General features: G+C 50.3%; 7 protein-coding genes across 7 annotated transcripts; 1 reads left to right on the top strand and 6 right to left on the bottom strand.

Annotated features, from left to right (window-relative positions):
- Positions 1–83: 83 nt before the first annotated feature.
- On the bottom strand, positions 84–2,123 carry B0J16DRAFT_277392 (tryptophan synthase beta subunit-like PLP-dependent enzyme). Its single transcript, XM_046123807.1, has 2 exons — positions 1,864–2,123; positions 84–1,811 (listed from the first exon to the last, which is right to left on the bottom strand). Exons 1-2 carry the CDS (start codon positions 2,080–2,082, stop codon positions 282–284), a joined length of 1,749 nt encoding a protein of 582 aa, XP_045988231.1. The 5' UTR covers positions 2,083–2,123; the 3' UTR covers positions 84–281.
- A 279-nt stretch (positions 2,124–2,402) lies between these two features.
- Positions 2,403–3,319, bottom strand: B0J16DRAFT_326214 (uncharacterized protein). Its single transcript, XM_046125979.1, has one exon. The coding sequence runs from the start codon at positions 3,204–3,206 to the stop codon at positions 2,775–2,777; it is 432 nt and encodes a 143-aa protein (XP_045988230.1). The 5' UTR covers positions 3,207–3,319; the 3' UTR covers positions 2,403–2,774.
- A 507-nt stretch (positions 3,320–3,826) lies between these two features.
- On the bottom strand, positions 3,827–5,721 carry B0J16DRAFT_258436 (glycosyl hydrolase family 76-domain-containing protein; the record flags this gene model as incomplete). Its single annotated transcript, XM_046123186.1, has 2 exons — positions 3,827–5,188; positions 5,248–5,721. The coding sequence occupies 2 exons, from the start codon at positions 5,719–5,721 to the stop codon at positions 3,827–3,829; spliced, it is 1,836 nt and encodes a 611-aa protein (XP_045988229.1).
- Positions 5,722–10,554: 4,833 nt separating this feature from the next.
- Positions 10,555–13,028, bottom strand: B0J16DRAFT_326210 (Noc2p family-domain-containing protein). The gene has a single exon (XM_046125978.1). The coding sequence runs from the start codon at positions 12,940–12,942 to the stop codon at positions 10,648–10,650; it is 2,295 nt and encodes a 764-aa protein (XP_045988228.1). The 5' UTR covers positions 12,943–13,028; the 3' UTR covers positions 10,555–10,647.
- Positions 13,029–13,151: 123 nt separating this feature from the next.
- On the top strand, positions 13,152–14,129 carry B0J16DRAFT_2499 (vacuolar protein sorting-associated). The gene is made up of 3 exons (XM_046123093.1): positions 13,152–13,319; positions 13,373–13,609; positions 13,669–14,129. The coding sequence occupies exons 1-3, from the start codon at positions 13,233–13,235 to the stop codon at positions 14,062–14,064; spliced, it is 720 nt and encodes a 239-aa protein (XP_045988227.1). The 5' UTR covers positions 13,152–13,232; the 3' UTR covers positions 14,065–14,129.
- B0J16DRAFT_2518 (uncharacterized protein) lies at positions 14,072–15,543 on the bottom strand. Its single transcript, XM_046123104.1, has one exon. The coding sequence runs from the start codon at positions 15,457–15,459 to the stop codon at positions 14,194–14,196; it is 1,266 nt and encodes a 421-aa protein (XP_045988226.1). The 5' UTR covers positions 15,460–15,543; the 3' UTR covers positions 14,072–14,193.
- Positions 15,544–15,668: 125 nt separating this feature from the next.
- Positions 15,669–23,701, bottom strand: B0J16DRAFT_2506 (uncharacterized protein). The gene is made up of 2 exons (XM_046123098.1): positions 16,074–23,701; positions 15,669–16,021 (listed from the first exon to the last, which is right to left on the bottom strand). Exons 1-2 carry the CDS (start codon positions 23,477–23,479, stop codon positions 15,919–15,921), a joined length of 7,509 nt encoding a protein of 2,502 aa, XP_045988225.1. The 5' UTR covers positions 23,480–23,701; the 3' UTR covers positions 15,669–15,918.
- Positions 23,702–23,945: the final 244 nt, after the last annotated feature.

The following is a 23,945-nucleotide window of genomic DNA, read 5'->3' as shown; positions in this document are numbered from 1 at the left end:
GTGATAGTAAATCATGGGATAGAGTAAGGTAAATGTTCCATCTCGTAGGCTTATAGGGCAACTAGGGTGCGTGATATGCATCGCTGGGGGATCAATGATATACAGTACTTTCAATTCATTTCTATTTTAATCATGCCATACACATCATTTATCAACTACAACACACCCAAATTCGCTAAATTTGAGACCCAAATAACCACATCCCATCTTTTATAGACCTGAACATCGTTTTGAAACCAAACGCCAAACCAAGGCCCAAATACTTTTCATCATTCGTTCCCTCATGACCGCAAGAATGTCTTGAACACTGGTGATTCGGTGCAGTCCTCATAAGGATATCCAATCCTGCGCAAGAAGTTGTGAAGCTCGGTCACTTCATCGTCGGGACACAAGATACCGGTGACGATCTTGCCTACGTCGCCGCCGTAGTTACGGTACTGGAATAGGCTGATGTTGAACTTGGGACGGAGCGTGGTGAGGAACTTTTCGAGGGCTCCTGGTCGTTCGGGGAAGGTGAACATGTAGAGGCGCTCGTTGGGGACGCCGGATCGTCCTCCGACGAGGTATCGGATATGGCTCTTGGCGAGCTCGTCGTGTGTAAGGTCGGTCACTGTCATGTCGTTTGACTGGATACGGTCGATAAGGGAGCGGAGCTCTTCGGCTCGCTGATGAGCGGGAGCTGTTAGGGAGACACCGATGAGGATGTTGGCAACCTCGTCGGTTGAGTATCGGTAGGTGAACTCGGTAACAGCATGGGGCATGATGTTGTTAATGAGCTCGGCAAAGGATCCAGGACGCTCGGGGATCTGGACAGCAAGTAGAGCCTCCTTGCCCTCACCCATGGTGGCACGCTCAGCAACGAATCTCAAGCGATCGAAGTTCATGTTGGCGCCCGATGTAATAGCGATAAGGTTGCGCTTTGAATCGTCTGAGGGGTTCTGGGCGACGTATTTCTTGAGACCGGCGATGGATAGGGCACCAGCGGGCTCAAGACCTGAGCGGGTGTCGTCGTACATGTCCTTGATAGCGGCGCAGATCTCGTCGGTCGACACTTCGATAACGTCGTCGATAACCTCCTTGCAGATGCGGAAAGTCTCTTCTCCGGGAATCTTGACAGCAGCACCGTCGGCGAACAGACCGACCTCCTTGAGCAGAACGCGCTCGCCCTTCTTCAAAGATTGCACCATGGCGTTGGCGTCATGAGCCTCAACACCGATGATCTTGACGTGAGGAGCCATGCGCTTGACGTAAAGACCAATTCCGGCAATGAGACCACCACCGCCAACACAACAGAAGATAGCCTCAACCTTAGCCATGTTGACCTGACCGAAGAGTTCGTTTCCAATGGTTCCCTGGCCAGCAATGACATAGGGGTCGTCGAAGGGAGGAATGTTGATAAGTCCATCCTGCTTCTCTCGTCTCGAGCACTCCTCCTTAGCCGCATCGAAATCAGCACCGTGCAACACGACATGGCCACCGAGACGAGCAACGTTCAAGTGCTTGATGCTAGGGGTTGCCTCGGGCATGACAATGGTCGCGGGGATCTTGAGCTTGCGGGCTGAATAGGCGACACCCTGGGCATGGTTTCCGGCAGAGCAGCAGACAACACCCTTCCAGCTCTTGGTCGGGTCGAGGTGAGCCATCTTGTTGTAAGCGCCGCGCAGCTTGAAGCTGAAAACAGGCTGCTGGTCTTCACGCTTGAGGAGAACATTGCATTCGAGTCGGTTGCTCAGGTTGACGGCGTTGGTGAGGGGAGTGACCTTGCAGGCCTCGTAAACTCTCGACGTAGCGCTGGCGATAAGACGAAGATACTTGGGTCACTGTCAGCTTCTGGTCGGTCATACACTGTAGTATATAACTCACGTCGGGGTATCCAGTAGGAAGTAGATACTCCTCAGGAACAATCTCCTTGATGCGCGCCTGTCTCTCTGCGGACGGTGTCGAGGGGTTTGCGCTGTACTCCGTCAAGGCCATTCCGGTCATCGGCGTCTGGGGACGGGAAGATTCGCCATTTGTTCCATTGGCAGTGCCATTGACGGCACCGTTGACAGGCACGGCCACTACGGGATCAGCTGAAGGCATCGTGAAGGGCTGGCTGTGTATGGGGAAATTTGTTGTTGGAGAGAACAAAGAGTCAAGTGAGAAGTATATCTAACATTCCCTAGCGCCTGTCACCGCCGAAAGATCGGACCTGAATTTTTGTTGGAGAGCATTTGCGATGAGTCAATTGGCACAGGGGTGACGTAGAATGTGGAGTGCGCTGCACCAGATAACAAGTCCCTACCGGGTGTAAATATCACGCCAGCGGACTCACCGAGAATGCGGGAGGCCGATACAAGGCCGGTTATCGTGCGATATAAGACATTGTCTATCCCGGCATTGACCTAGATATATGGATAATGACCTGATTGAATATGTATGAACAATTACCGACGAAAATAGCATGCCCTACAATTTATATTGCCATGTATAAAAGTGACATGGTCCCTGGAATGGAGGGGTTGGAGAAGGGTCCGTGGGGTTCGATATCGGAGGTCGCACCGTTGAGCCACCAACCACAGCTATTCTATTTGTCCAGGACGGCTGCATTTTGTAGCCCCAAAGGCGTGTAAGTGAAAGGCGTATTGGACAATTCCATGATAGTCGAGGACTTTTCCATCAGAAATTGATTGATTGAACTAAAATATCATATCATATCGCTATAACAATGGCCAGTCCAAATCCCATCCCAAACTCTAAACTCCGTCCTTAAAACTCCGTCCTTGTCGGGTATCTTACTTTCGCACAACTTCATCATATGATGGAGGTGCATCTCTCTGCTCATTGATAGCATCCAACTCATACATAGCATCCTTAGACTCCTCTCGAAAGTTCCTCGTAGCAGGAACATTCTCAACCTGAGGCTGTCCAACAAGACCAACTCTTTGCGCTCCCTGCTTTACCAGCATAACACCCGCCTGTCGTCTCTGAGCCCGTTGTTCCGCGCGAAGTTGGAAGCGCTCGGCGCGTTGAAGTTGTCTCTGGTAGCGACGCTCCATCTTGCGCTGGTGGCACGAAGATCGGCCATTGTAGTTTGTAATCTCGGGATAGGAGGAAGCAAGCCATGCTTGTTGGTTGGGGTTTCGGCGACTGCAGCAACCTCCAGTGCGGTTTCCATTGTCTTGGGAGCCGAAGATACTGCTAATAGCAAGACCGATGAGACCCATGATGATAGTTTGTGAGAAGGTAGAGTAGTTGTGGTAAAGTGGTTATAAGTGTTGAACCCGGTGATTATAGGGTAGGTAGATTATGTTGTATCGACTTAATTGATTGATTGATTGATTGAGTGGATGATATTCTCTTCTTCTAACGGAAACCACGTCTTCTTATATCTCAAACAATTCATCACTCTAGCAGATGAAGCTATCCCTAAACTGCACTTTCATTCGACGTACAGGTCTATGCGAATGCGCAGCCACTCTGACGTACCCATCGCATCTCGAATGGCGCACCCAACTCAGCTAGCGTGCTTTCATGAAGGTTCAAGAGGCACCCAACCAATCTGCAACGTTGTATATTTCGCATTCGCTTCAAATAAGAAGGGCTGAAAGAATTGTCGTATTGAACCATGATGTCAAGTTACACTCCTAGCGATTGGGCTTGAGAAGCTAGGGCCGGCGAATGCGAAATGCGACTGATTCGACCTCGCATCACGCGACTTAGATAGCATTGATTCAGTAAAATAGTTGTATTTTAATTCATGTGTGATATGCTGTATATCGCGATCTATCATATCTATCATTTCTAATAAATCAGTTTCCATCATATACGTAAAATATCATCATCGTCAAAAAGATCGAGAAAGTTCCCAATATGCCCTAAGCAGCGCGATCCCTCCGACCTGTGTCTCTACAGTTCGGCCCCTGCCCCGCGCATTGGGATCCTGCTGCTGAGATTTCACTCCCCGACTGCGAGTCCTAGGAAGGAGTCCATCCCGAGCAATGTCCATAACTTGCTGGTCAGGTTTTGACTCCAACGGTGACAAGCCTCCGGTTCCTGGAAGCCATCTGTGGCGTCCACCCCATGTTTCACCCGCTGGTGTTCCTCGGTTGCGGTAATCGGTTGTGTTTTCGGCGCCGTGCTTGATGCCGTCGTTTTCCAGTGTGACGGTTGCGTCGAAAATGCCAGCACCCCACCACATGCCGAAAAGACCAGCATCGTTGCGGGTTTCGAGAGCGGCGAGGGCATTGTGCTTGACCCAGCTCAGATACGACTGGCAGGCTCCTGCGTGGATAGACTTGACTTTCTTAAAGCCATGGGGATCGACTATCCTGCCCCCTTTACCCCTGAGAGACTCGAGAGGGCTGCAGAATGAGGTGAAGTGATGAAAAAAGATACCCTTGAAAGTCTGGCCATCTTGGGAGCAAGTGCTACTAGCATCGCATGCCTCCTCCAAGATACCTCCTCGTCCAAGTCCTTTCCAGGGCGGCAACTTGCCGGGACCTAGGCGACTCAGGTCATCCACCGGCTTTTCGTCTTCCAAGCTCCATCCCGTCGCTTCGATCACAGACTGAATTAAACGATGGCCATCTTCCAGGTACAAAGCACTTCCACTAACAGACCAGAGTCCCCGCTGGCCTGTGAGTAAGACACCTTGGTTGTACGTGTACACCATCTCGTCTCGAACGTCGCACTTGGTGTTGCCGGGCTTGCTACTATCAATATGATACCCATCGACAAAAAGACCACGGGAGTTGGTCATGTTGACGTCTATGAGCCACTTGTATCCCTGAATGGCGGCCTCAAGATGCGCCGGGTCATTATCCGGGAACGCAGCGTTGGCGAGCCATGGCGCAGTAAAGTTGTCGCCTGGAAAGTGTTCGTACATGGAGATCGAAGCCGAAATCCAAAGCTCGTTGGTGATGGCGTTTTTGTAAGGGTTGAGGCGAGGATTCCAGACCATGCCTCCGTTGCAGAACTTTGTTTCCCAACCGTGGGTCGCCAAGTTCCAGAAAATGCGAGAGCGGTGCGCAAAAGATGAGAACCAGTTGTAGCCTTGCCAAGGCATGGCATCAATCATATCCCTCAGGCCATTCTTCTGTGAGGCGTCCTTTGATTTGATCTTGGGGTAGTGAAGGTCGGCGTGAGTTCTCACAAATTTGATGGCTTCAACCCAGCCGAGAACCACCCAGAGAATGTCATCATATGCCTTTGTAACCACGTCAGCAAATATTCAAGAGCTTGATCTCAGTATGAGGCTTTACTTACTTCGCCTCGAAGGGACAAAACATCTTGTCCAAAGTAAGAGCCGACGAGTTGCGCATAGAAAGTTGAAATGATGTTCTCTTTCACTCTCCAATCGTCGATCCCAGCGAAATCGACAGTGTTGATGGCCTTTGACAAAGTCGTCAACATTCCAGCTACGACTGTTCCTGCCACAGCAGCGGTCCAGTCAATAGCAGAAGGCCATGTCGCATAGTCTGGTTCAAAGAAGTTATCCTGCAGCGTAGCGAGAGCACTGAGAGCATCCTCGAGAATTTGCGTTTCTGCTGGAGGGGAGTCCAATGTCTGTGGAGAGAAACTAAGAAATGTTTCTGGAATTGCACGACAGTTTTTTGGTTTATCGGTATAAATAACAGGGCAATAATCCTGCTGTGGACTCTCACGGCTGGGCGCACCTGAGATGGGCTGGATGATGGCAAGCACACTGGCAAAGCCAGCAGTGATTTTTAGCCAGATCATTGGATCTATAAAGGCCTTCGCAGGCCTTATTTCGAGATTTCTTGGCGTTTTTTGTAGTATGTGAGAAAAAACTTGCTTGGATCAGGCCGCGCGGTTTTCATGAGATAAGTTGATCCATGTCATGAATTGTGGCAAGGCGATTTCGGAGTGTATCGAGATATAAGATAAGCCAGCTTCTGTGAAAGTGCACACGAGTGTTGAAAAGAAGGAAAGAGAGAGGGGGGCAGACCCAACATAGATATATTCACATAGGAAAATAGGAAAAGAACGCAAGTTCTGTGACAGTATTGAATCAGTGTCAAGTTTGTCTGCCAGTCAGGATCTAAGTCGAGACAAGGTGTAACAGGCGATCTGCCCCACAGCGAAACGAATCAAGCAGGTCACAAGATGGGTTCTAGAACAATGTACTAGAGGTTGAAGAAACGGTGAGGAGTTGAGGCTTATTTGAGTCATGGACAGAATTATATCGGTGTTTCTTGGTCCAAATTAGCCTCTATCGGCGTTTCTTCGTCTGTGATTGTATGAGAAACATTGACTTGTGAAAGACGGGAAGACGGTAAGAACGTGCCACATGAATAAACTTCGCTTGTTAGTGGGGTTATCGCTTATACGGCAGATTAACTGTAACGTTTTTAATTAATACTGTGATATTTAATTATAAGAGACACTCAGCTCAACATCATGATATTGTAGCGTGTATTGTTGTTATTGTAGAATTTGGCTCTCAACTTTAGGTTAACCGTCTAGACCGTGAATGCACTGCACGTAAAAACGACCCAACGCGCTGCGGACCTGCAGCGTGGAAGTGGGTTTCACCTGGAACCAGCCCCGCGGCAGCAGGGCTTTGGTTTGACGGCTGATACTGACCAATCATTTAATGAGACCTTAGATCTAGCGGCCTTAAACCCAATTTCAAGTGGCTGGTAGTAGCTGCCAAAGTGGGCCAGATGGCGCTTTGTTTACTTTCATCCAAAAACAGTCGTGACCCTGGCCTTCCTAAACACAACTTGATAAACCTGGGCATCTCTTTCTCTCCACCTTCAACATTGACATTGTCACTTCCAATTCTTACATCTTCTACTTGTGGCATTTCTTTTTCTTCTTTCACGTCTTTCTTGACGCGTTTTGCCCACTAGATGTATTGCAGACATAGCATTGCCTTCAACTAATCCCCCTATCACCAACACGGACGCTTTTATACGCGCCACGGGTGCTGTTGCATCCATACTCGCTTAATATCATCATATTCCCAATTCACGTTCAAGTCTTAACGCAACGCGTGAGAAGGAGCTATGGAAGCCGATACCGTCAGCCGATATCGTTCCCGTATCCTTAGAGAAATGAAATCAAACCGCGACAACCCATTCAACTCTCCTCCATCATCAACAGGTTCTCACGACACCGTTGACCCTACAGTTTCTTCCGTCTTTTCCGACCCAGACGGCGAGTCTACACGGAGACTCAACGAGGATATTGCCCGCGTTACTGCCCCCCGCAACCTGCCTGTCAACTGGGAGGCTGCCCACCGCAAGTGGCCCGAATTCTTCGGTGCTCCCAAGACACGCGAAGTACCTGTATACGACGACGACACCGACACTCGCCCTATGAGTGCCGAGTCTAAAGAAAACAAGCCCCCTGCTTCTGGTATTAAGTTCACAGTCGACGACATCACACAAGACACCTGGCAAGGTTCCGCTAGAACGCGCTCCGAGATGCAGCCCCGTGTTGACGACGGGTCAGACCTTTCATCAATACTCTCCAAGTCTCCTGCCCGAGTCCATTCTTACCAATCCTGGAACAAGAACAAACATAACCCCAGCCCACTATCCAAGGTCCACACACGAGTTTCATCCGAATCAATGGCTGGCCACAAACAACGACGAGAGTCTCTATCAGACGCACTGGACCGCCTACGGAAATCGGCAAGGAGCCCTGATCCTCAAGAGCAGGAGCAGCAAAAGTCCTCACCGAATATGTCTGATGCCAGGTCCAGCTTGACTGCTGTGCCTCCTTCACCAGCCTCCATCGCTAGCCCTGCCCACAACGAAAGCAACGCACGCTCCTTCTTCATGCCCGATATCTCTCACCTGGGTGATTTCGTGGATGGTACACTCCGGTTCAGCGGCTCCATGAAACATGGCGTTCCCATTTTCGTCAAGAATGGCAAAGTTCACGATCGTCTCAAGAAGTCATCTCTTTCAGCTCATGCTGAGGTTGACGAAGTTGAGGTGCCTGAAGATGAAGAGAAAATCTTTGTGTCGATGGATATGATCCGCGAAGAGATTGTTTCTCTCCAGGAGCACTACGACAAGGTTCACGAATATGCCGAGAACCTGCAGCAACAGGTTGAGCGATTGGAGGCTCAGCTTAAGTCGCGAAAGTCTTTCGAGATGGATTATGACTCTTCACGTGCCAACGAGCATCTTGTGGCTCAGAAGAACCGTAAGTTCATCGCACTATCACTGGATAGCAAATAACTAACTCATAAAAAGGTCTAGAAATCGAAATCTCTACTCTCCAATCACGTTTGGAACAAGCTTCTCGTAAGAACAGCTTGAACGAGATTGAGAACGACTCTCTTGCTCAGGAGCGAGATCGTGCAGTCAGGAAGCTCCAAGAGGCGTGCGAGGACATCAACAAGCTTACCCGCAAGCTGAGCACCAAACAGAAGGAATTAGAGACGACGCATAAGCAACTTGAGTCGACAGATCAAATTCGTAGCGAGAACGACACTCTGCGACGAGATTTGATGTCTCTTAAGCACGGACGCGACTCGCTGAATCTTGAGAACAAGTCACTATCAGCCGCTAATGAAACCCTGCGAAAGGAGCATGAGGCCCTCAAGGAGGAGATGGAGTCTCTGCGTGCCGACGGCAACGGCGTTCGACATGACCAACAGTCCTTCATGGTCGAGAACCGCTCACTTCGAACAACGAACAAGGCTCTTATGGAAGAGAATGAGGATCTTCGCGAAAACCTCGATGGTGTTCAACATGAGCTTGACGCTGCTAAGGAGGAGATCGAGAACTTACGTCAAACACTTCAGAACGTCTCACAAGAGAAGTCCACAGTCGACGAGGACAACGCAAGCCTCGTGCGACATAATGAGAAATACTTCGAGGAGAACAAGATTCTTCGACGTGAAAACTCGGGCTTCGAACGAAGTCTTCACGAACTTCACGACGAGAATGTGAAGCTCAAGGAGGAGGTGAGCTTCCTGAAGAAGCAATTGCACACCTACCGTCCAGTTCCCAAGGAGGACTTCTCTGCCCAGCTTGATGATGAGACTGAAGAGAACATGACTTCAGCTTTCTTCATTCCTGACATCACCATAAACAGTAACACAGACGGTGTCGATACTGCCGAGAACGCGCAAGCTACCGAGACCAAGGAGATTACCGAGCAGACCGACGATAGTGCCAGGTTGCCGACTATTCCCGATGTTACAGAAGAGGAGACTCGCACACACACTAAGCGCGATAACACTGTTCAGAGCGAGACTAGGCAATCGCAGAGCAAGAGTAAGAGCTCTAAGTCTGGTAGCCAGCAGAAGGTTGCTTTCTCAATCCCCGGAAAGACATCGAAGAAGAGCAGCTCCAATGTCGCAAACCAGGGCAGCAAGCGCAGAACCACTTCCGATTCTAAGAGGCGAAGCTCTTTGAAGGGTGTTGCGACTTATGATATGGACACACTAGAGGACAACGACGAGACCACTGGTGCGCAATCAGTTGAGAACACCACTCAGGAAAACGATTACTCAATGCAACTCGACGTTGTTCCCAAGGTCCGCAAGGAGGCCAAGACACCTGAGAAGAAGCAAAAGCAGTCCAATACCCAGGATATGACTGCTCAAAGTCAGAAGTCCTCGCACTCTCGATCACACTCCCGATCGCACTCCCAATCTTCGCGCAAACAGGTTACGACTGATATCACGGTTGATAGCATCAAGAGCGTGGACAAGGATACCTGTCCTGCCCTCTCTAGCGATGCCAGGAGGGTGCTTGATGATCTCTGCGAACACGAGTGCAAAAACTGCACTGTCTGCAGCCGCATCACATCTCACCGTGGCATCTTCTCTTCCGCTGATATCATCGCTGGTAAGAAGCGTGTTACCATTCGACGACCTGTCCCTGTCACAGATCGCGATCTATCGGTTGAGGATCCTACTATGCGCCCTGCTCAGCACCCTGGTCATGCGCTTGCTGTAGTCATCAAGGGTCTGGAGGATGAGTCTCATCATCTCCAACTTGAGCTTACCCGTATTCAAGCTAAATACAGCGGTCGTGACAAGGCTCTGGGCCGCCGCGATCGTCTCAGCCTTGCTGAAAACATTCGCACGCTGCTCAAGCAAGTCGAGGCGAAGAATGACCAGATCTACAGTCTGTATGATGTTCTTGAGGGCCAGAAGGCTGCTGGCCAGGCCATGTCAGAGGAGGAGATCGAGTTGACAGTGCTTAACATCACGGGCATGACGGTCCGCGATGCCACAAGCCACAGCGACCAACTTACTTGGGAGGGTATTCCTGAGCTATAAGAAATTGTCGGTATGATATGAAGCGTTATGGGCGTGTGGAATTTGAAATCAACCATGGAAAAGGCGTTTTTGGTTCAGAAATTGGTTCTTGGTTCGGGTGTATCGATGACCATCGCGGGTTAGATGGCTCTACTCGGGGAGTTTGGAATTACCACGGGCAATCGATTAGTGTATTGTGTTTTATACATATATGACTCGCTAGCTTTTGGCGAGAATGACTACGAAGATATTTTTCAGTTGAATTTTCATTACATCCTCTTGCACATTATGATTGTTGGTGATGACGAAGTTTAACAGAAAAGGAGGTAAGGTATCCTTGATTTAGGTCTAACAAATATGAAATTATGTCCGTTTTACACACCAACCCAGAAAAAACACGAAAGATTTTATAGCTACTCTTCATCATCCTCATCGCCGCTGTCAATGACATCTTCGCCATCCATTTCCTCATCTTCATCATCTTCCTCAACTTCGCTTTCCTCCTCCACTGGGTCCTCCATAGCACCCTTCTCATCCTCACGTCGCTTGCGGTCGTCCTCCCTTCTGGACTCCTCGAGGAGCTTGGCACGCTCAGCACGAGCCTTGCGCTGTCCCACGACGTAAGCTCCCAGAGGTGTCTTGGCAACGTCAAAGTCACGCAGGAAAGCCTCCACCTGGGTGCGGTCCTTGGGGGCGAACTCAACCTTGGCGCGCTTCTCCTCGATGAACTTGCAGTTGGCCTCAATCTTCTGGACAAGAAGAATGAGCTGGCCGGCGAGCTTGGCGTTCTTGTTGCCTGAGTCCCTGTTGCGGGCTTGCTTCAACCAGCGCTTGAGCTGGATGATGACGGGAAGGGCAAGCTCGGGGAAGGCGATGGAGGTAGCCCAGAGCATAAAATACTCGCTCAGAAGCTCGACGAGCTGCTCACCGACACCGTCTTGGAGTACACGGGTGCGGAGGTAGGACTTGGGTGCCTTGTATGATGTGGCGAAGTCGAAGGGCTTGAGAGAAGCGGCCTTGGGAGCCTTCTTCATCTCGGCTGAGGAGAGAACCTCGATAAGAGGAGAGGCGAGAGGGATGTAAGTGCCCGTAGCGCGAGAGACTCTGAGAAGTGAGCGGATTAGGTGGAAGCGGAAGGGGAAGTAAACAGCGGTGGGGATCAGGCGCATGGCTCCGAGGGTGACTTGGACAAGAGGGTAGATAAGAAGCTTGAGCTGGCTCTCCTTTCCGGCCTCAGCCTCCTTTAGGGGACTGCAGTGCTCAGCGAGAACACATGACCAGAAGTCAAGAGAGTGGGTGTACTGCCAGTTGTAAACGATGCGGAAAGCGTCGTTCTTGTTGTGGACGATACTGTTGCGCAGGTGGATGGCGAGCTGTCGGATAAAGGAGAAGGCAGTTGTGTAGCCAACGGCCTGGTCGATGCCCCAGAGCTCAGCAGCAGAGTTCTTCATGAGGTTAATACCCTGGACAGTGTTGGCATTTGTAACACGGCAGCCCTGGATGAGACCTTGGTAAACGGCCTTGAGGACTGTCTCGCGGATACCCTTGTCACCGATGACAACGAGGCGTCGTAGAACAAGGAACGCTGTGATCTTTGTTGTCTCGGAACTGGCAGGCTGGGCCCAGAAGTTGACGACGGACTTGGCGAGAGCCTTGACGAGCTTCTTGAAAGAGAGGAGGTAAGGGAGAATGGGGGTGATGGAAGAGAGGGTGAGCTTGAGGGTCTTGTCGTCGGAGAGGGTGCTCAGGAGGTGCATAATAGACGAGGTGTATGTCTTGAGCAATAGAGATAAGGTGTGGAATTTCTTTGACTCAGTTTGGACGTGGACTCTGCCTGAAGAAGACTCCTTGACGGGGAGATGGTGGTTCATAACCGTGGGAATCTCCTTAAGTGCAAGGAGAAGGATGTCGTTGAAGACCTCGGGGCTGTTAATAACATAACGCTGCTGAGACTCCTCGTCGTCGTCCTCGTTCAAGTGCGCGGCGCAACGGAAAGCGAGAACAACCTGTCGGGCGGCTCGTAGGGAGTGTCTGTCGGCCATGGCCTTCTTCCATGAAGCAACAAGCTCACGGGTCAATTCGTTTCCTTGTGCGACAGCCTCGGCCTTCTTGTCCTTCTTCTGCTTCTTCTTCTTGGGCTGCTCCTCTTCTTGTTCGTCCTCGTCGTCGCCGCTGAGCGCATCGACCTCAGCAAGATCGGCATTGTCGTCAAAGTCGAGAACCTCGGGGTCGTTCTCCTTCAAGAACTTGTAGAATTCGGGATCCTTCTCAGCGAGCTCATCCATGGTCTTCTTGCTCATGCCGAGATCCTCACCGTCGTCCTCGTTGTCGTCGCTGTCGTTCGCAACAGGTTGCTCGCCCATTGAGTCGTCAGAATCGGCTTCGTTGTCGGCGGCGCGACCGTCTCTCTTGCGCTTTCCAGACTTGCCGCCCTTCTTCTCCTCGATAATCTCATCGAAACCGCCATTGAAGAAGTCATCGACGCTCATTTCGTTGACCTTCTTACCCTTGGCGGCAGGCTTCTTAGCCTCATCCTCCTTGTTGGCGCTTATGGACTCGGCATCCTTTGCTCTTCGCTGCTTCTTCTTATCCAGCATCTGCTGGCGCTGCTTGACTTTGGCGCCAGCTTTTCTCTTGTCGAGAACACCGGTAAGGTGCTTCTTCTCGAACTTTTTCGTCGCCTTCAAATTCCTCTTGCCTGGCGCCATTTTGAAAAACTTGAATGCGCCTTGGCTGGTGAAGAATTCGACTTTTGGGGATTAGGTATGGTTTTTGTTTGTAACTTTTAGATGGGTCTCCAGAGGCTCTTTGCAACCAAACCAAAAACCAAAAATTTTGCTGCTGGTCTTATCGATAACAGAGGGTGAGCGAAAACGACAGGCGGTGTGGATATTCTGCCAAGATCCCTACGTAACATGTCCCGCAGGCATCCCACCTTAAGCTCCATCGCGGCGCATCACCTTAGAACCTTTGGTATTTACAAACCAATGCCTAATTCATGATGATTCCAAGACAAGGCTATGCGCCAACTCCTCACAGTTATGTCCCCAACACTCACCTTTCTGCCAGTATAAATCTCGACGAGGTACATACTATTAATTCGACTTACACTGCTACTCAGCTAATTACTGAATGTAGGAAGTTAAGCTCACGAATACCCGTGCCGAGCGTGACCTTCAAGAATCCCTCGCCGAGCTCTTTAGCATTATAATTACACTCGATGAACTCGAAAAGGCCTTCCTTAAGGATGCTGTTCCCGAAGCAGAATACACCGAAATCTGCGAGCGATCGTTGAGGCAGTATAAAGCGCTGCTGCAAGATGAAACAATTGCTAGGGAATTTGGCGATCTCGAAGATTTCAAGGCCAAGTGGGATGTATGCTATTCCCACGTCTCCCTGCGAATACTCTGCAATGGATATTAACAGATATGTAGCTTGAAGCACCTCGCGCAACCGAGCGCATTCGTGTCGGCATGCCCTCTACAGCCATCGACCGAGCCCCCTCAGCACCAACTCCCGCCCCCGCCGCAGCTGCCAATAACACCAGCGGTGTTCTCATTCTCGAAGCCACTCAAGAGTTCATCACCTTCCTCGATGCTGTTAAGCTCGGTCTTCTTTCCAAAGACCAACTGCACCCCCTCCTCTCTGATGTAATCCAATCAGTAAATCGTGTTACGGATAAAGACTTCGAGAACCGCGGCAAGATCGTACAATGGCTCATCACCCTTAACCAGATGAGAGCGACCGATGAGCTGAGCGAACAGCAGGCGCGCGAGCTGGAGCTGGACATTCAACAAGCGTACCAGGGATTTAGGAGGACTTTGACATGAGAAGATATGATATGACGACTTTTGTGTATGTTGATGTTTTTGAGAGCGAAGATGCTTGCGCCAATCTTTACATGGCTATTAGAAGTGGTGTGCCTAGTCTATATACCCATGAACCTTCATTTGATACAATTACACCAAGAATGTCCAGAAGCTGGGATACACGAATTCTGACTCGAAGATTCGGCGGACCTGTTCGAGGACAAATCTCTCGACCTTGCCAACGTTCTTTAAACTCTGCTTTCCTCCAACTCGTTCTCCAATCTCGCTTTCCACGCGGATTTCCTGTAAGAGACCACCGACTCTTGGTTTATGATCCTCACTCTTCGCAGCCCCACCGGCACCCTTTGAACCTTCCTCGTTGGGGTCATCAGGGCCAATAGCTGCAAGTGCATCATCTGGACCGAGGAAGCAGAAATGCACACGCTTGCGAATATGTGCCAGCACACCCACGCCGTCGAAGGTCAAGCCTGTGATGTTAAGCTTCAGGGGAATGCCCACGAAACTCGGCATGGGGTAGTCAAGTAAAATCTCCGCTGTAAGGTTCAATCGTATGTCGCCATTGTAGCGTATCCTGAAAACAGCCTGGACATCCTCCACGCGGGGCTCTCGTGGTCGTCGTCCTGCCTCCTCCTCGCCCTCTTCTTCATCATCGTCATCAACAATCGCTGAGCCGCCAAGATGTGTATCTCTTGTTGGTGGCCGTGATGCCTCCACTGACGTAGGTGCAAGTGTAGACACGCTTCCTTTCTCACGCAGACTCTGTAATGGATCGAGGCTGGCTTTAAAGTTATCCACAGATGTGAGGCTGCTTTGTGAAGGGTTTCGGGTACGGCTTGGGGTTCCCCATTCACGAGCTGGTGTTCCTGGGACGCTCATCCAGTTGGTGTGATGTGCACTTGCAACAGCGGCGAGAGGCGTATGTGTGCCTGTGCCAAGATGGCTTTGGAAGTAGCCGCCCAGGCCTGATCCTCCTAGAATCCCCGGCGTTGAAGTTCCCAAGAACGGGCTTCCTAAATCATGGCCCAGCATCTCATTTCTCAACACATCGCTTCTCAACCCACCACCTCTCCGCGTGGATCCTCCCCACGGTGCAGGGCCAGGCCTCATCCTCGCAGGTTCTGGAGGCGGCGGTGGCGGCGACGGCTCCTCTTCGCTGTCTTCATCATCCTCATCCAAGTCTTCTTCGTAAAAGTCCGGTAATGGATCTGTGATATCCTTGAGTTCGAGTTGTGGAGGGATAGTTCCAAAGTCGAAACCGTGTACTGTTACTGAGCGGATGAATTTTGGTAGCGGAACCGTCTGGAATTTATCGTGGACGAATTCCCGGATGCGCTCAGCGAGGGCGTCGCCATCGGGACCACTCGTGAGTGTCTCCCAGTTTAATTCAATCGACATTGGAATTTATTTCCTTGGCTTTTGTCGATGTCAAGGTTGAGTCCATATGGTTTACTTTGGTAGGAGTGGATGAGATGATGTAGAGGTTCCGTACTTGGCATCCATGGCTAAGTTTTAGTGGCTTACAGGCGCTGCAGGTCTCACAACGCCCCGAAGCCTCATGGTCAAACTTCCATGAACAGATCACAGAAAATGGTTGCTTAATTGCTGCAGCCAGACATTGAATCTAATCATGATGCATATCTCATAAAGCTATTTAAATGCAAGTTCAATGTATCGTAAAACGGTATGCTCCCTTGTTGAATGAATGCTCTCGTAAATACCCCCAACGACGCTGATGCTTGCTTTTACATATAACAAAAATGCAACCCCCTTTAACGTTTACAATGGCTGTCATGAACTACATTTATTTTCTTCATTCGTGATTTTCACCTTTCAATTTCCTTCTTTGTATGTTCCTCAGCGAAGCATCTCGGGCTCCTCGAACCTAGCGCGCCCATAGTAATGCGGGTACTGAGGATTGTTGAACAGATGCCAGCAGTTGGGCGCCTGTAAGATATATCTAGACACCAGTCAGTATTCAAACAGCTTTGACAATGTCACCATGCACGTACCTGGCCATAGCCTCTCTGAATCGAGACTTGTACTCCTTGGGACTTGTGACAGTAGGTCGGTTGCGACCGCCGCCTGCAAATCCACGATCCTTGATCCAACTTTCGAGCTTCTTGTCCCACGTGTATGTGCGAATGCAATCAATGATACCAACCACAAGCTCCTTACGAGCCTCATCAACAGCAATCATGAGTGAATAGTCCATCACGTTCTGTCTTGCCAAGAACAGGGTGTCATTCCATACCGAAGCACGGAGAAGCTTCTTCGAATGCTCTCTCGCAAAGAGGGGCGATTCATAAATGTACTCGACCATGTTTTCATCAAGAAGGACCTCATTCTGCTCACCAGTAGATTGGATCTTGCGGTTACGCATAGAACCCTTGAGATCAAAGATTCTTGTTGCGGTGCGATCGTAGAAAAGATTTTCAGTGATCAGAAGATCCAGCTTGATGTCGGTTCCTGTGACAGGATTCTTGATGAAGACTTGGAAGAAACCTAGCATCTTGGCAATCACGGAAGGCAAATCGTGGAACAATGCTTCCGCCATGATGTTGAAGTAGCCAGGGGCAAAACGCAAGAAAGCCGAAGTCTCGATGGGGGAAAGAGACTTCAGTATCAGTCGATCATCCAATGTCTTCAAGAAAACCGACTTGGTCTTGCCACCCTTGGAATCCCACTTTAGGCATCGTGAGAGTGACTCGACAATGCGTTCCGCAACACCGCACTTTCTCCTGAGAGCATCGAATTGTTCTGCATAGAAGATCTTGCAAGTCATTGTGGCAGTACCTTCCCGGAACTGATACTTCAGATGAGTCCCTGTGACACGAAGCAGACTCTTCTCTAGGTCTGATTCAGATACCCAGTCGATGCCCTCAGAGGGAAGAGATTTGGGCTCTCCCTCAACACCGCTGTCACCCTCTCGCTGCATGATTTCTTGTGCTTCTTTGCGAATGTTGCGCAACTTGCCCTTGTAGTCTTCACTGTTGAGAGCGAGCGCAATTACCGAACTTGGCTCATCCTCTCGGACAATGATATCTGAGTCAACAAAGATGTGGTCGCTTGGGTTGACAGGGTATTCGAGTTGATTCCAGCCGCTTGAACCTCGCTCAGCCCAGAAGTTGGTAAGGTACTTCATCAAGCTTGTCTTTTGATGTTTGGGTAGCTCCAATGGGATTTCGCTTGCGTCTACTGAATCTGCAATCTCCTTGATATCGTGCAGATACTCATCTGGGACCGAGTGCTCAAGATCAGTGGTTCTCTCTTCGTCGTCCGAGAACGTCTGGCTGGTATTCGCAATGGTGTGGTCATCGTTCTCTTCCCTTTCCGTTTTCTCGTCATTGTCTTCCTGCTCTCCTTTGCCTTGGCACTCTTCATTCTGTTCACATTCCTCGTTCTGCTGAGCTTGATTGCCATGTTGCTGTTCCTCCACGCTCGCAGGTGGTTCTGCAGGCGTCAGCGGCTCAGCGATAGGATCCGACCTGTGCTGAGAGTCAGATTTTCTTGAAGCAACGCTGCCAGCTCGTTTGCTAGCTTCGCGCTCGGCAACACTCTCTGTGGGAGGACTTGGTTCCTCGAAAGCTTCGTTTACATCGTCATAAACCTCGACAATGGCCTTTGTAGTGGTTCTAGGTAGCATGGCTCGAGGTTGGCGCATACTTGCGGCACGCTTCTTACGGTCCCGGATACGCTCCTTCTCAAATTCACGACTGAGCTGCTCAAAATGCTTTGCGAGCGTTGAAACCTTGGACTCTCTCTTCTTATGGACGAATCGCGGGATTCCTGAAGCAGTCGCCTTGCCCCTGTCTTTGAGATTCTTCAAACCTAGACGCTCAGAGAGCTTCTTATCCACTCTGATCGATCCTTCGGCCGTTGTTGTTGACTCGAGTCCTAGAGACTCAGGAGGCTTTGTCTTGGAGTCCTTGGCACCAAGGCCCTTCCCAATCCCCGACTGTGTTCTAGGCAGTGCACGGGTAGGATGAGAAGTCGACCTCACCATCGGAGGAGAGGCCGCCTGACCAGATTTGCGAGTCGGTCCACGCTCGCTAGCAGGGGTGGGTATCGACGATTGACTTTGGTCTCGCCGCATTTGGTCAACTCTTTCTGTCAGAGAAGGTGCGGGAGAAGGCAATGCGTCCATAGGTGATGGGAGTGGCTCAGCGGGGTTGGCCGGAATCGCATCGAAAGCCTTGCCCGGGGCTTTTGGTGTTTGTTCAGGATCAACAGCGAGAGGAGTTTCTTGATCGTCTAGGTCTTCCGAGGCCTCGACGGGTGGGAAATATTCGGGAAGGGCTTTGGATGGTGTCGCAGGTGTACAAGCTAGATCCAATGGCTCGACTCGTTCAATAGCACCCTCCGCAGGAATCTCAACTTTGCCATCCTCATCAGGCACATCTTTGTCATCGATAGGGATATCTTTGTCATCGACAGGCTTTGATGAAGCGACACTAGCCTCCATACTGGTGTTGTCGGTGTAGTCTGTAGGTTGGGTGCTCTTCCCCTCCTCCTCTGTGAATGTCTGAGAAGGCCTCTCTTCGCTGTCAACCGTTGATGGTGTACCTTCGTTTGACGTGAGCGATTCCTTCGACTCATTGTCGGTGAACATCTTTTTCAATTGCATAATTGTCAGCTGGCGCATATCCTTGTCGCTCAGGAAATCGGATTCGAATTTGGCAAAAGCTTGATCCCACTCGCCAGCCTTTTCAAGCATCTCTCGGACGATACTATTGAACGGCACCACCTCGTAATACTTTGAGTTGACGTAGATGTCTTGCAGTCTCTTCACAATTAGTGGTAGGTCCTCTTTCGCCTTCGCCGTTAGACGGTCAACCTCAGACTTGCACAGATCTGCTTTATCGGGTAGCACGCTGTCGATGCGAATACACATCAGCCTTGCTCTGACTGAAGTCATGAACTTGGCCCATCGCTCTTCCATTCGGGCAAAGATCTCGTTCTTGAGTTTCAGATCGGTTGCCACCTTCCAAGTGATTCTCGCACGTGGTACAACGATTTCAAGTAAATCGATGGGGTCCCAGTGAATGCGGATTCGAGCATCCTGAAGACTGAAATACCGAACATGGTCTCGGTGGTGGTCGTGGGGGCAGTCATGCATGTCCTTCATCTTCAGTCCACGTCCCCAAAAGAGGAGCTCCAAGTATTTGCCGAACGAATATTTGAAAGTAGCCTCCGACATGGTCCTTTCTTCGGTATCCTTCTTGCAGATCTTGCAATAAGTCCACATCGTGATACCGTCAAATTCGGCCATGGAAGAGTTATTTGGCAAGTTCTCAACAAAGACTGTAATCCGAGACTCGTCATGGACATAGGTTCGGTGGTGTTCTAGCATCCTGCGTTCGCAGCCATTCGAGGTGCAGACTTGATTCATGGTGTACGCAAGATCCTCAATGTATTGTCCCAAAGTACAGTCAGGGTCCATGCCAGTGTCGATGTGCTGTTCATCGTAGAAATTGATGGCTACCAAAGACGGCTCAGTGCAAGGGATCTTGGTTTCAGTGCAGATCACGGAATAAAGAACAACGATGTTCTGATGTGAGTATGGGTCAAAAAGGTCGAGGTTGCCCTGGATGTACGTCTCCCACTGCCGTGTTTGAGTCTGGTAATTGTACAAGGCTTTGTCGTACTCAGCATCGTGAACAGCGCGTAGGATCTCCATGATCTGTTGCGGTGCCTTTTGGCCGATCGCTTCGACCATCTCAGGTTTGATGAGTTGGAATCGGGGCGGATCTGCCTTTTCAGGATCACCCTTTTCCTCATAGTAATCGTGATTACGGAGCCTGCGTAGATACAGCAATCTTCTCTCCTGCTCACGTGCCTTCATCAAAAGGTAAGGCTGTTTAAACTTGACATACGGCGAAGCGGACAGGATTTTGGTTTCGTACTTGGCAACCATATCACTGTAGTAAGTCGGCATTGGAACATCGTCTGGAACTTGACTAATAGTCTGGTCTGCAGGAGCAAGTTCAGGCTCCTGGAGAGATTTCGAGCCAGTGCGTTCGTGAACCAATTGTCCTGATTGTTCAAGAGAGCCGTTATCATCAGTTTCGGCAATGCTAGAGCTGTCCACTGTAGTCTGTGAAGGCTGTTCACTTTCGCTTGCTGGATGATTGACCACAACAGAGGGACCGTCTCGAGAGTGATCAATACTATTGACACTCTGAGACCTAACACTGTCGCTTGGGAGATGCACAGAGTTTGCCATGGAATCGCCACCTTCAGGGAGCTCGATAGACTCATCCCTCAGTAGGCTTGACTCAAGCTTCAGGTTATAAACAACATAAACCATGAACTCCATGATATGCTTCACTTTTGAGAGCACAGTGCTGTTAGCGCCCCTCAACGCAATTGTACATCCAAGCTCGGGTGTGCAACCTGACAAAAAGATGTATGACTTTTTGCGTCCTGGGTAGTCATTGTTCACAAATGTCCTGACCTCGAAGTTTGCGCATCGTCCAATCTGAACGGGGAGGGCCAGCATATCAAGCGAGGATATGATGTCTGTTTCGGCACATCGTGCGACCGCCTCAATGACTGTGTGCTTAACATTGTATGCCACTGAGATGTTTGCATCAGACAGGTATTGCAACGCCACGCCTGATATGCTTTTCTCAACGAGAAGGACCTGAGGACGAAGATTCGTGATTCGTTGGACCACAACACGTAGAAATTCTTTTTCTTGCTCGATGACGGGCTGAAGGCTCATAAAATGCTGTTGATGACGCTGGTACTCGATGGCGAATGTCACAAGCATGACACGAGGATTAGAGATTCTTCGTGGCATACTCTTCAATGCCAAGTTCTTAGTAAAGACTACGCCTGAGATATAGGCTGTATCGCCAGGCTTGCCTCCCGGGATCCTTTTCAGCTTGACATAATGCCGGATATCCATGTCTTCGCCTTTCGCAACATCGGGGTCCACATCGTCCGTTGCCCGCAAAAGAATCGGAACCAAAGCCTTCTGCCATGCTGGTGGATTTGAGATCTTCGAATCATCCAGTAATTGATGAAGAAGCTTATCAACATGCCTCAAACTCGATGAGTTAAGCTCAACCTTGGGGGCTTTCTTGTGCTGTAAAGAATCACTTCTAGTAATCAGGTTCCCACTGTGATGGGGCGTGTCCAACGCAAAGAGCATTTCAGATGACTGGGATGGCCCCTTGTATACACCAGAGTATACACCGGACTTGGGGCGCGGCGATGGCAAGTGATGCATACTGCCAACATTGCTAGTGTTCCGTCGCCTTGGTGGTCGTCGATATGCCCCAAGGCTGCCCGGGAGTTCATCAATACCGCTTCTGCTTGCGAAGCTCATGCCGCTAATGCTCTTTTCGCCAGCCCTATGGCGATATTTCCTATTAGCGTTGACATAAGGCGAGAGTTCTGACTTGTCATCGCCGAGGCTTCCAGGCTGCAAGTCACCTGTCATTGTCGCAAAAAGACTCATCTGTTCGTCTTCGCTCGATTCATCAGACATGTAGTCAGCCAGCTCCGGATCGATGATGTTATCGTCGTGGAAAGCTGGGAACTTTGGCTTCTTAGCACTCTCATCATCAGCCACACGTCGAAATGGCGCAGGCTCCTGTGGTACAGGCTTGAAACGATTCAGGAATCCAGCATGCTTGGAATGATGTCTCTTATGACCCGCAGATGAGTGTGGCCTCGCGCTCAGAGATTTGAGTGACCGTGACGAACCAGGCCTACTCAACTGGGGGGCATCTATCTCCAAGATAGCTGCAGCGCGAGACTCGCCAAGGCGACGTGTTGCTGGTATGGCCATCATGGGCGTTGTTACAGGCCTTGACACAGGCCTCGAGTCCTCCGATCCTTCTGAAGCAACCCCAGACTCGTTATCCCGCGGCCTAGATTGGCTGGCATTACTGGGAGACTTTCCGTGGTTTGAGCCAAAGAATCTTGGCATAAATGATTGCTCGTCTCCAGAATCGTCCGAGCCGCTGCCGTCAAATCGTCTGGTGATGACCTCAAGACATCTTTTGCAAACGCGCAATGAGCCCTGCACACCAAACTTCTCTCCTGATATAACCGTGGTACACTTTGAATCAAAGATGCAGCCGCAAGTTCGGCAGTGATGTTTGCGTCTGAATGCACTGAATGGTGTCTGGCAAAGGAAACACTCTTTGACAGTGTCATCTTTCATCCAGAACTCTTTACTCAAAACCTGTTTGCGCATACGGTTGAGCTGAGCGCTGACCTGTTCCGAAGCCTCTTCGCTGCTGGTTACGGTACCGGGTATTCTGAAGTCACCAGACGCCATCTTCTGTTGTTTAGGGTTATGAGAGAAAGAATCGTGGCATACTGAATCATGGGCAGAAGTGCTGACGTGGCTAGGCTCTGCGGTGCCCCTGTCCAATGAGGAATCTCTTGAATTCTGCCCGCCGGGCGATTTTGAACGGCTGATTCGGTCAATAACAGCGGGCTTTCTTCTTACACTATCGGGTGACAGTAAAGATGAAGTAACAGAAGGGCTGCGAAGGCTTCGGGTCTGCAATGTCTGTAACGAGGGTGTACGATGATGGTGCGCGCTCCTAGGGCTCGTCGGGCTCTTGATGCTCTCGTCTATGCTTGAAGTGTCCTCACGTTTTGACCTCGGTGGAAGTTTGCCATCCTTCATATCAAACAGACTCGCTGAGGATTCGGCTGTTGTTAGATGAGCTTGCAATTCGGCCCTGCTGCTGATGCTCTTGCGGCTCGATCCGACACCACCGCTGTCCTCTGTGCGTAAAGTGGTATTACTAGGATCCCTATGTACTGTCACCGGGGCAATCGTGGGGTCAGCGGCAATAGAGCTCGGTGCCTTCTTGGAAAAGCTTTGACGATTCGTAGTGTTGGATGTTTTACTAGACATGAGGCTGATGCTCGACGGCTTGGATGACTGAGGCTGCGGTCGGGGTTCGATGCTGCCACCGGTTACTTGTGCTGAAGTTCCATCGTTTGGGAGGACTTGTGAGGACGAGGTGGACATAGAGGCACCAGTGTCGGCTCGGTTCAGCGAGCTAATGGAGGCTTTCGAGCCATGATTCGCAGTGATCGAGGTTCGTTTCGAAGACGGCTCCGATCTCTCGGCTCCTGGGAATCCTTCTTGGGGCGACTTTGGAGAACCTCCACCACCCACGGCTTCCCTCAGTCGACTATAAAGACCGCTAAAGCCTTGCTGAACGAGATCACCGGCTATTCCCTTGTTATCAGAGGTAGGTGCGGCTATCGGCGGCGGCGCAAAGTCGTTGAAAGTGGTGAGAGAATCAGACTGGCTTGCAGATGTGTGTATCTTGTCTAGTGTATGGGCAAGTTGCCCCGTTGTGATCGAGTTGATAGAATCGCGGCGGGTTCGGATGGGGGAAGTTTCCGATGCTACAGAGTCGGCTCTTGGCGGCGCCATGTTGACGGCGTAATTATCGTGAGAATCGGCAAGAGTAAAGGTGTACCGATATAAGTCAAGCGACTTGAGGGGTATAAAAAGTTGGAGTCCGGTATGCGGATAGCTGGAGGCCGTCAACTGAAGGGTCCTAGATGTCTAAGACCCAACGCATGTGACGATGGTCCGCTTCAGGACGCTCAAACAAACGCAACGACCACGGATCGAATGTGAGATATCAACAGCATGGTGAGGTCGCGGCTGTTTAAGGCAAATAATCAGACAAGCAGGTCATATGTGGATAGATGGAGAAGCGGCGAGAGGAGAAGGTCGATCTTCAGGGTTCGCTGATCGGTGAAGGTTGACAACGGACAAGACTGCACAAAAAGGTCGGGGTCTTGATCAAGACGGGATGGCGCAGGCTAATTCAGACGTTAAAGGCGAATAAGGCAAGAGACAGCAAGCAATATGACGAAAGGGTATCAGCAGG

The sequence above is a fragment of the Fusarium flagelliforme genome, assembly GCF_020744385.1.
Source record: "Fusarium flagelliforme strain FIESC 12 MPI-CAGE-AA-0113 chromosome Unknown B0J16scaffold_1, whole genome shotgun sequence".
Classification (NCBI taxonomy): Eukaryota; Fungi; Ascomycota; class Sordariomycetes; order Hypocreales; family Nectriaceae; genus Fusarium; species Fusarium flagelliforme.
This window is presented reverse-complemented; position numbering and strand designations above follow the sequence as displayed.